This window comes from Micropterus dolomieu, linkage group LG04 (genome assembly GCF_021292245.1).
Source record: "Micropterus dolomieu isolate WLL.071019.BEF.003 ecotype Adirondacks linkage group LG04, ASM2129224v1, whole genome shotgun sequence".
In the NCBI taxonomy this organism is placed as follows: domain Eukaryota; kingdom Metazoa; phylum Chordata; class Actinopteri; order Centrarchiformes; family Centrarchidae; genus Micropterus; species Micropterus dolomieu.
The window spans coordinates 1,589,367-1,601,616 of record NC_060153.1 but is presented as its reverse complement, the minus strand read 5'-3'; the positions used below and the strand labels follow the sequence as shown (position 1 = coordinate 1,601,616).

General features: G+C 41.3%; 1 protein-coding gene across 3 annotated transcripts in view; it reads right to left on the bottom strand.

Annotated features, from left to right (window-relative positions):
• Positions 1-12,250, bottom strand: part of mgat3b (beta-1,4-mannosyl-glycoprotein 4-beta-N-acetylglucosaminyltransferase b) — a 70,724-nt gene that overhangs the window by 29,819 nt on the left and 28,655 nt on the right. The window contains exon 1 of one of the 3 annotated variants that reach the window (XM_046046204.1): positions 1,807-2,099. The exons of 1 other annotated variant lie outside the window; for it this stretch is intronic. Coding sequence is in view for 1 of the 2 variants with exons in the window: in XM_046046203.1 (XP_045902159.1) it covers positions 1,821-1,891 (71 nt within the window). In the remaining variant the exon portion in view is untranslated. Of the gene's footprint in view, positions 1-1,806; positions 2,100-12,250 lie in introns of those variants that run through there. One more of the 3 variants, XM_046046203.1, reaches the window with a different exon arrangement.

The window sequence follows — 12,250 nt, the reverse complement described above, 5'->3', positions numbered from 1 at the left end:
GGCAAATGAGCAAACTCAATCTGCTTCTGAAGACTGCGTGATACAGTTGAAAGCAGGAAAACAAGCAAATAAGTGGACCTTGAGTTGAGATTATTCTGTCTACTGTTACACCCTTGTTTATTACTTTTCTTTGGTCTAGCTACATTTAAAAGTTAAGAGTTTCTCTTGTAGATAAAAAGTAAGTATTTCTGTGCGTCTCCCCTGCTCATTTTTGAAAATATCAGTCTCTGTTTAGTCATTTTGTTTATACCATTATAGATTAAACATACATACAGAGCCATAACTTTAAACTTTATCTGAGAAAACTCCATCTGCTTGCGTAGATAGACCATGAGATGCGGTTGAAAGCTAGACCTTGTGTTAAGATTATGTTGTCAAACTACCTATTCCAATGTGAAGAGTGTAGTTTCATGTAGTTTCCGACAAATGAATAACTTAAACTTAATAAAATAGCCAATCTAAACATGAGTCTTGTCAAGAGAGAGACCTGTTAATCAGGCTCATTTCCTGTGTTATGAATTTGAAATGAAGTGTAACATTATACACTTTATACATTATACATTATAAAACACTTGCTATACAGTAGTTCACTTTTGCAGCGTTGTCAGGTAACGTTACATGTCTTATATAAGATATGTTGCATATTTGATGAAGCCAACTGTGACTGAAAAGCTGACAACTGATACTTAATTTTTCAGGGGTAAAGAGAGTCTGCAAAAGGTGCTGTAAAAGAGCAATGGAACCTGCAAGAGTTTCACTTAAGAATCAAAGTAATATTGTCTTTTTCACACAGAAAGAATTACACCATACATCTTCTCAGTTCCCTCCGATCCTGATCTGGGTTTCATTTCGTCCCCTCACTCTGCAGAATATTGTCCTGAAAAGCTAATAAGAGTCCCTGCAGCCCCCTGATCTCTGCCACTGTCTCCAGCCTTGTTGACTGAACACCAAATTAAAAAGGTAAGCCAATTATACATTTGTGGCCTACGGGAAAACGTCCCTCCATTACAAAGGCTTTCATGTCCGTCTTCTTGATTTCCCACCATCCCCTGCACGTCTTACATCACTGTTCAGCTACACTAATGAACCCAGCTCTCTTAAAAAGCAATCTTCGCTGCGGTGATTCACTCCTTTAGTCATTTGCAGCCTACTCTTTTGCCACGCCCACTCACTTCTACTCTATTAGAAGGCCAACTGCCACATCTCGGCAACTGTTCTGCATTGCTACTCTGCGCTGTGATTGTATGGCGGGCTAAGCTAACTCACGCTAGTGTTTGTGGTAATGACACGGCTCTGTGGAGCCTCTTGACAGTAAACAAAGATGCTCTCTGTGTTGCAGTGCCTTCCCCAGGTGCGTCATTATTTTCAAGACAGGATGAAAACACCAATTCTCTTTCTGTTTTTTCCACTCCTCTCCCACCTTCCTGTCCTCCCTCTCTTCCTCTTGGATGCCTGCTGAACTGAGAATTGTTTGCTGCAACGGCTACCACTACTATTTGAGCCTGAAGTATTGAAGTCATTAGTTTTACTGTGTGTGTGTGTGTGTGTGTGTGTGTGTGTGTGTGTGTGTGTGTGTGTGTGTGTGTGTGTGTGAGAATATAAGCGAAAGCTAGTGGGGTGACAGTGGTCTCTCTGGTGGATGTGTGCGGGTCCCTATTGAACATACAGGCCTCACGTTGTCTATCTGCGTGGGAGAAAATGATATGGCAGCAGACACAAGTGGGTTTACTGCTTATTCTTGGTGTGTGTTTGTTTACCCATGTGAACACACATCCCAGTGCAAACCAGCCTTTGTTAGAAGCGCACCTGCTTGTACTCACGGTATCCTTTCATCCGTTTTTGCTGCCCCCTTCAATCTGCTGCCTCCTCTCAAGTTGAAAGCAGTCTGCATTGCATTTTATGAAATCAGCCTGCCCGCTAACGATCTGGTCAATTGGCAAGGTCAAGACACCAGTCATTGACACTCAAATCAAAACAGCTTACTCATAAATTGAGCCCGATTAAACAACATACAGGCGTACACACAGGCTTGGGATTAGCGAAAGTAGGTCAACACCCAAAAACCACTAGGCTGAAGGATTCACTTACACACTTCTATTGTCTGTGTGGATACCATTGTTGTTACGGAAACAGGAAGACGGCAGCCATTCCAGGTTCCATTTTGGCTTTCGGTTAAGCCTTATGGTCTTTGCATTAGTCTACAGTTCAGGCGGTAATTGCTGATCGCACAGAATAAGGCCTAATGAACCCAGAGAATGGCGCCTTTGTGTCCAGTATTGTTGCTGCGTAATGCATAACAGGATACTGAGTGTTGATAAGTGAGCTGAGAAGCGACCCACAGTCATGAAATCTGGAACCATGCATTCACTTCTTGCAGTGGTTCGTCAATTTAACTCTCCCTTCTCTCATGTGACAAGGCAAATGGGTATTTTGATGGAGGTAATGTAATGTGTTCTGCCGCAGCAGGAACTCAACTCTGCACTGAGGAACAAGAGCAGGACAGGAATCAGGGGTTACACCTTAACACAGCTTGTTCGGCCACTGCAACTGTTTTTAATTACAGGTTGATGGAGCCACTCGACAAGAAAGCGTGACCAGAGAGAGAAAAGAGAGTGAAGAGACAGTGATTAGGGAGGGAGCAAAAATCAAAAAGGAAACAGCTAGAGGGAAAAAGGGCAGTCTTAAAGGGGATGCACGGGTGTGAGAAAAGAACAGGAAGGTTAGTGCGAGTGATGGTGCAGCAGGAGGATGTGTGGCTGTGAATATGAGCAGGAAGGAGGGAGGGAGAGAAAGAAATAGAAATAGAGAGATGTGGGGGAGGGATGCAGTGGCATGCTGAATAAAGAAAGAGCCAGAAGCTGTGTGTGTGATCAAGACTGTAGACGAGATCACAGTGTGGAGGAGAGCTGGATGGGAGAGGATGTACAACAGAAGGAGATGAAACATTTTGGGACGTTTACATGTGCACAAACAACTACACTACTGTAGATTCACAGATTGAGCATAATAGTTTGATTAAGGAAACAACAGAAACTGCAGTAACCTGATGTCCCCAATAAACAAGCTGACTGATGCTGGATTTGTGATGTTGATAACAATATTTATTTTAGAACATTTAGAAAAATGTATATGCGCATTGCTTAACATGAAAACATTTTTTGATAGGGAATCCTTAAATGTTGCTTTTTAAGACCAATATATGTTATGTACCTGGCTGGATATCAGCTTATCACATTAGCACTAGCACTGTTAGCTTACAGTGTTGGTTCTGACAATAAAGCTGTTTTGCAGTCCCCACCAAAAAATCTGTTATTTCTTTGATGCTGCTAGGGATGATTTCTTTTTTCATAGAAGGAAATCACTAAGCTGTATTGGTGCCAAGAGGAATTTGAGTAATCCAGCTGGGTTAATCGAGTTCTGCTTCTGCGATTACAACCTTAATGCGAGTAAGATAACTTTAAAGGGGTTTATCTGACAGTTGCAATATTACCCTACTGGCACTAATCAAATTATTAGAGTGCACGTAAATACAGTGAGTGACAGAGAAAAAGATGGAGGGTGAGGGGAGGGTGGAGGCAGAGTGGCAAAAAAGTGAAGGTAGAAAGAGACACCCACAAAGCAAGATGAAAGAATCAGGTGATTCCTGTCAGCTGTGTGATCTTGAAAAAGCAAGAGTGCCAGAGTAAAACCGCTATCAGCCCTGCTCTCCCTGCCTCTGCTGTCATCTGCTCTTCACGTACTGCAAAGACGACCAGTGAAAAGCCTGAAAGCACTTGGCACACATACCAGTTACTCCCTTTCCCCTCTGATGAGCCCTCTAGACAAAAGGTTCACAAGATCCATGCTTTCATAAAAGGGGGGCACAGGGAGCATGAAAAAGTGAGACAGATTGTGCAACACAGAGGGTAATAATCTGCAACAGTTTTCTGTAACAGTGCAGTGATTAATCATTTTTTAATCTTAGAGATTTGGTAGATTCCCGTCTTATGTTTTGGAACTAACAAAAGAGGGACTAAACAGAAGAAGCATGGGCACCAACAACAGCCATCACAGAATGAACACCTCAACCTTCACTAACAGAATTACAGATGGCAGGGTCTAAGTAGCAGATAACCATTAAAGCATATTTGATCATTTGATCTCTGCAAAAGAGGAACTGCATAAAATGTATAAAAAAAATGCAGCTTGTGCAACCGGAGTTTTCTGACGGAAGTGAAAATGTGAGGTTTTCCATGTGCTGCTTCACTTGGGTCTGTTTTGTTTATACACAAAGGTCCACATACTACATGTACATTTTAGCTATTCGTTTCACCCTTTCTACCACATTCTACAATACCTGCAAAAGAGGAAAAGCCTAAAGATGAATGACCACGGAGGAGAAAGGTGGAAGCTGCTGCGCACTGACAACAGATACTGATCTATGTCAATAAATGCAATAATAGAGAAGCAGTAAGTAAAATAAATAGCACTTAGCATGACACTGACTAAAAATGAAACAAGACAATTGTTCAAATTCTGACAAGATATGTTATACATATTGCAGTCAAGTCTGAAATTTAAGTATTAAGATACTGGTCCTGCAGTTAGCGCGATAAAGAAAGAAGAAAACCACCTCTGCACTGTGCGAGTGATAAAACCTCTACCAGTGGTGTTATCACTCGCACAGTGGCAGGAAGTCTCTTTATTTCTTTATTATGCGATCACTGTCTTAGCATCCAGGAACCCAGTCTTCCTAAAAAAAATCCATATGTCACTAGATTGCTGATCATGCAGGAAAATATTTAGAGCTAGTGGTGATCATAAGATTGCTGAAAAAAACAATACAGACTTGAGTGTGTTTAACAGGTGCCAACACGTCTTTGCTTTCCTACAGCAGATGAAGGAAAAGGGTGCCATGTTCAAAATTTCTTTCCCCATTTTGTTCAGGTTCTTTACTTTATCATTAGCATTCGTCTACATAATCTTAATAACTTTAACTGTGATTTAATGATGTTCCTGTTAAGGTGTCGACTCTCGTATTAGACACAAGTTACTTTGAACTTAAATAAGAATCAAATCCAGCTGTGAGCCTGCATTCATACTGTACAGGCTGCAGTGGGTCGTCACTCAAAGACCTGATCTGTTGACTCTAAACCACAACCATGTAGTTCACCTCACACAACCCCGTAAAACACATTCAGACCTGAATTACAGACACACACTAACACATGCACACGTGCACACCCACAATTAACCGTTTCCTTCCTCGTGCTGTCCACAGCTCTTCTGCTGTCATGAGTTTTCAAGCAGTGTGACACATTGATCAGCAGTTGCTGTTGCACGTGTGAGAGCGACAGTGTCCGATTGGGTTTGGTAGATTGGTGTGGTCGCAGTGTTGTCCAGACTTGTAATAACTCCATTGTGATCACAAGGCCTGTCTCTGCACTCCACAGCTCACTTACCGTTTACAAGCGCAGTTTAGGAGGCAAGTTGCTGGCTGCTGGCTGCGAAACGGTATGTGTGCAGTAGCAAGTGTGTGTTTGTTTGAATAGGAAAAAAATATCAATGCATGTGTCTTTGTGTGGCTTGAGTGAATGCATGTCTTTTAAAAGAAACTCTTTATGTGTGTGTGGGGTGTGTGTGTGAGTTACTATTATCACCATAACACTGTAAGCCTTCCCACCACACCCTCTCTTATGTTCAGACTTGACATTTAGAAAGTTAATTTTAGCAACAGAACAGCAAGGGAAAAAGAAGGTATTTCTGCAAATAAAGTTATACGGCCTCGGAATAAAAATGCCAGGAAAATATACTTCTTAAAACTGAGCTGCACTCAATCCTTCTTTTAACCTTCGTGTGACCCATCTGGGAAAAAAATGGTGTCGCGTTAAAGACATGTGCTTGGGACCACAAATCTGTGTTACTTCCAACAGCAACACGACACGCCATGAGGCATCTGCTCTGTTCTTGATTTTGGAGAATCAACAGTGGATCTAAAAAGGTTTGGCAGGTTCCTGGATATGCACTGACCACACTGGCCCATTTTGAGTCAAATAAACTTAGTGTTTTTACTTGGTTCCATGCAGACATGAACTACAGGATGCCAAGACCTGGAGGTGGAGGAAATACTTTTAACGTAAATCCAAACACACACTGAGATGCTGTATTTGACAACACACTGCTTAGATCACATCAGGCTATTTTGTGAGCTGGTTTGATTAAAAAAAAGGGAAATATAAATTTTGAAACAGAGAAAAACATCTTGCCCTGGTGGTGCAATTCAAGTGCCACTCACGACGACACTTTCCGTAGTGTTGCCATAGAAGCCTCACCTTCGAAGCAGCCACTTTTTTTATTTTTGCAGATTTGGGCTTCATACCTACCACATGATTTCACCATATTTAACTGACCTGGGTACAGTTTAGTATTTTACAGTTACTGCTGGATGAGACTACTATGGTGAAGAGCTAGTAATTGCAAAACTGCACTGGAAAAAATTAATGCTGCTGTCCTTGACCTCAGTTCAGTTATATAATAACCCAAAAGGCTGCATAGAGAGGGGGTGTGACAGGGGGAGTCAGATAATTACTGTTACTGAATAGTAGATGCACAACACTGCTTCTGTTACTAAAATGGAGATAATAACTGAGCAAAAGAATTATATGTGGAAAGACATAGAAAGTATAAAACATAGCGTATAGCAGGCATTCTATACATCTCCAGACCAGGGAAATTATTAATCTCTTGGTCGACAGAGAGGTTACAGTGGCTGCAGTCTGTCGTGACGGCACCAGTCACTGTCAGAAACAGAGCGCCTTCAGTCTGAGATAGTGGCATTACAGCAATAAGAGCACCGGAGGAGGGTGGAAGAGACAGGTTGACTGACTTTTAAAAAGGTTTTCAGCTGCCAGCTCAGAAAGTGCAGTCTGGAAATGGTTCAATTAGAGTATCGGGCAGAATTCGCCTATTACTAACCCTCCGCCATTTCTCAAGTCAAAGGGCTGGTTTCTGTAAAGATTTCTCTGAATTCTGTGTTTTACAATTTGAGCACCTTTTGTCATCAGAAAAAGTGTGTAATCATGTGGTGGATGAATAAAATTCCAACAATTAAATATTACAAATTGTATCATGAAAATACTATATATTCAAGCAATAACCTATTTGATCCTTATTGCTTGACAGCCTCCATTTGCTTCTGAACACAGAATATAGGTGGGATTGACGATGCCACTCTCACGTGGGCAGCACTCATCTGCTCACTGTAAATGTGTGAAGCACGTGTTAGTGTTTTGATGATTTGTTAGTAGCTTCTTAAAGAGGTGGTATTATGTTCATTTTCAGGTTCAAAATCTTAGTTAGGGGTTGTACCAGAACAGGTTTACATGGTTTCATTTTCAAATAACACCATATTTTTCTCATACTGCACATTGCTGCAGCTCCTCTTTTCACCCTGTGTGTTTTACGCTCCACTCTTGAGCTACAGAGTGATGCATCTTGTTGCACATGTGCGGTTCCCAGGTAAGGACTACTAGAAGCAGAGAAGGGCGGGTCGTAAGAAACAAGGTAGAGTGATCCAAATCAAAGCCGCTTCAGACTGCGACCGTAACCTAGCAGATGGTATAAGTTACTCACAAGTCCACAACATCATTGTTCCACATCTTACCATTACAAGTAAACGTTGAACTGTTGCAGGTGTTCTGACAATCTATGCTGCCTGTGAAAAATGCTACCATAGCGCAACTCGATAGACTCGACTCTACTCGGCCCTGCTCCGTTTTCCATTGCAGACAGTACCCAGAGATAGTACGCAGCTTGTCGTCATAGCGACGCCACACACAACTGCCACGACGTAATGTTCAATGCGACACACCAGCGATCCACACAGCTTTCTCTTTTTTAAGTTAAAACGTTTCAACATTCCTCAGAATGTAAAGACAGATAAGCGGTATGAAAACCTTCCAGCTGTGTTTTCCTCTGCCGTTGTTGCTGCAGCGGTCTGTGTGACGGCGGGAGCAGAGGGCTCTGTGCCTGACCCCGCTAGCCGCTTGGCAACCTGTATGATGCGTTTTCATTGTGACGTCACAAGTAAAGGAAGTGAAGGGCTGGTCTACAAACAAACTGTTTTCAAGCGGTTCAGAGCAGAGTTTTCTGTGGGAGATGGGAACTCCCTTTGGCCTGGACTTTGGGCTTTTTCACTTTGCAAACCTGTTACATGCAAAAAAAGGATATATAACTCAACAAAGGAGAGGGAAAAAGCCAAAAAGCATAATACCACCTCTTTAAGAAAAACAGAAAACACTGATTAAATCACCGTAGCTCTACATTTAGCTCATGTTTCTTTGCCAGCAGTTTCCACCTTGACCATTTGGCAGTCCAGCATCTCAAGTTCCCTTATCTTTTCCAAACCTTATTCCCTTTCAACAGCACAAACCCCACCTGCACTCGGAGAGCTTACTGGAAAGGTCAGGAATGTGGAGGAAAGAGAAAACGAAGTGGAGGGGGGGATGAAAAGGAGCTACTTGTCAGCATAAGGTGTATTCTGAGAGAGGAGGCGGCATGCTAGCATATCTAATCCCTCTGAGAGCTAGGTAAATAACCCTGGGCTGTTTGCTGCGCTTGCTCTCGTGCTAGCGCTCATGCTAATCTTGACACAGACATGTACACTCAGATGCACACGTGCACATGCACAAATAACACTATTGACACCATTTTCAATCTTCCCCATGTCTCTCTTTCAGTCTTTTTCTCTCTGTCTCCATCTTCCTCTCTGCTCTGGGCTTTAAAAACAGAAAATAAGATTCAACCTGTTTTTTGCCTTCTATGTCATCTTTCAGCCAACAAAGAAAGAAAGGGAGAATGTTTGCTGACATTTTAAAGCTCTCACTGCCGCACAGCTTCAGATTATGCTCAACACAGAGCTATACGACGTTTAATTAGCCTGGTTTGAAAACCCAAGCACATAAAAACCAGGCATGTCATATGCACATGATACGAGCGCAGAAAAGCATCCTCACAAGGGAGCATTTCTACTTTGTGTGCAGAAATGCGCACCTGCGAGAACAGGGCTGTGAGGAGCACAATCTTGACCCTCTCCATGCGCTCGCAACTGCTCAACACTGGAACAGACAGTGGTGGATGTCTCCCCTTCTATAGTCATTTTAAATACTGAACATAACCTTTGATTGGCTGTTTGGTTTGACCATCAATCAACAGAAGGGAGACATCAGCCAGTGTCTGTTCCATCCCCGTCTCCAAAGTCTGAAAATCCATTTATTATCCATTTCCATTTTTTCTTTCATTTTATAAGACTTCTGAATTAACCTGTAATTACCTGAATTTATAAGAGAAACAACTCAGTTTGATACAGGACGTTTGGTTTTGCAGGCAACTTCCTTGGTTCGGTACGCCCTGTGACCCAAACAACAACTGTCAAATCATCGATTTAAGAAAACTACTCGCACACGCGGAACAGAAATTCTAGGGCACAATTTTTACCTAGAATGTTTTGGCAATGCACCAGTTGTCTATCAGCGGTAGCATGCTAGTAGGTTTAGCCAGATTAGTCAAGCTCTTATAGTGTCGCTGTCTCCAAATGGCAGACACAGGGGGCACTAGTTACCTCAATTGGGTGGAGCACGCGTCACAGCATTACCCGAAAGTGTCAATTAGCAGAAAAAGACAAGTCCTTCTCCCCAGCATTAAACTAATCTTAGGAGTGTTTATCCCAGCAGATATGCAACCATATGCAGTAGTAGAGAATGCAGAACATATGGTCAAAGTCCTTGAGGCCCACTACACAGTTCCTTCATGTGTGCATTTTAGTCAGTCCATTGTTCCTGCCCTGTATAAACGAGTACAAGCTGCAGTTCAATAATTATCAACAGGTCAGAGTCTTACGACTGATATATTGACTATATGCCAGAATTTGAGTACCTGAAATGTTACAGTAAGAATTTTGGCCAATGAGCCACAATGTTTAAATCTTTCAAAATAAATGACAAATTACCGGCAAAAATCTGTGCATCAACTGTTGAGTTCATCCCATGAGTAAACAACCAGTCATGCAGTCTTCGGGGCACCTGCTATCCATGGTATGAGTTCACACTCCAGGCTATAAAAAGTGCCATGACAACCTGAAATAACCTTGTTGTCCTCTTTTTATATCAGCCCTAACTTACAGTGATAGTTTGGTTTGTGGAGAGGAAGTCCTCCTCATACCTCAAACAACAAAACTGGCTGAGAAAAATAATCTTACAACAAGGACTATTTAGTAACTCTTCTAAGAGCTAAATCACACATGGAGTTTGCAGACTTGTCATGTAATTGTAGATATTCTAAATTTATTTTCCTAAGCATTTTAAGGATTATATGTTGGCTTAAAAGCTAAAGTGAAATCTGATCCCGGAATTGGAAGATGCTGAGAAAACAATCCTCCCACAAGGTACATTTAATAGCTGTTCTGGAGCTGTTCAGTTGCACACCTGTATGATAGTCATACAGGTAATATTGACACAGTTGAGTGTCTGTCAATATTACCTGTATGACTGTTCCAAGACTACGCACAGGAGTTCCTGATCTTCCATTCCCTTGGTTAAAATCATCTTAAGGTTAAAGAATCACCGTCATGGTAAAAATAAGCCAACAGCGACTGTTGTGAAAGTGGAACATGAACTTCGGTTTGAATTTCAAAGTCACACGCTTCTATATGATCCACCCTGACCTCCTTCCTCGGGGGTTTGTGGCAGTATAACAACATGAAGCTAGTTCTTGTATTGATACTGACAATTGGTCATTATTCACATGACCACAAGTGATCGTTTGTTAGGAATCAAAATTCACTTAAAGGTCAAGAATTAAAGTTAAGAAGTCCTTAAATTTTGTCACGTTTCTGGGGAGCTGGTGTTTGTGTTTCCGGTTTTATTTTGAAGTTGTTTGGCCTCTCGTGTTACTATCTCTGCTTTGCTTCCTTTCAGTTTTGATTGTCTGTGTTCCCACTTATGACTTGTTATCTTTACCTCTTGTGTGTATAAGGCGTGGGGTGGTGATAGAGCAGTGGATAAGACACATACCTTTGGTGTTAGAGACCAAGGTTCAATTCCCCACTGTGACACATATACCATTGTGTCCCTGAGCAAGACACTGGGCAAGAACCCCTAGTTGCTCCAGAGGCGTGCAACCTCTGACATATATAGCAATTGTAAGTCACTTTGCATAAAAAGCATCAGCAAAAATGAAGAAATGTAAATAAGTCTTTGTGTTCTTATTGTTAGATATAATTCGTACTACTCCGTCTTAAGTCTCCCTCATCACCTCAAACATTCCACATCACTTGCAAATTTCTAAACCGCACTCAAAACCCATCTGTTTAAAGCAGGTTTTGACATGTAATCGATTTAGCCTCACATGTTTTCTTTTTGTTTCTGTCCTGTTTTTATGCTGTTTTGCTTTCAACTTTTAATATTTATCTGTAGTTGTTATTGTGGTATTTATGCTAATTGTTTTGTCTTTTTTACCATGTAAAGTGCCTTGAGTAGTTTTTAAAGCGCTAAGTAAATAAAATGTTGTAGTAGCAGTAGTAGTAATAAACTCTGAAAACTGCATCTGCTCTGCCTGGTGTCTGCGTTTCGATCCAAATCCCGCGTTTTCCTGTGTCAGCGTTGAGCTAAATGTAACAAATTGCTCAGAGATTTAAAAAAAGAAAAGAAATTGTAACGTCTACATTGCCATGACAACTGAGGAAACTCCATCTGCTGATGAAGACTGTATGATAGTTCATATGATAGACACATGTAAATATCTGTAATGTTGTTCTTTCTCTGCAAATAGTTGTATTCTTTTTCTCTATTCTTTTTATTATTCTTAGATAACTTGCATTGTTTATTCCATATTTATATATTTCTAGATTTATTTACAATTTTATGTCAATTGTACCGTTTGTCTACATGTAGCACCTTATCACCAAAGCAAATTCCTCATATGTGTAAAACACAACTTGGCAACAATCTCACCTCAAGGTCAATTGAGTTGGTGTCCTGGAGCTTTCTTTCATGTTCAGTGTCTGAATAAACAACCAATGCTGCCATTTTTCCAGTGGGGACAGTCTGAGGACTGGTACAATAAAAAAACTGATGCTCAATGCCACAACAATTACGGCAAAGCCTTTTCAGATTTCATTATGACACAACTTCAGTGAGCCTCATTTTCTGACAACAACCACCACATAAAAATATGCAGAATGATACAGCTACTCTGCAAGTTTTTGCTGATCTTC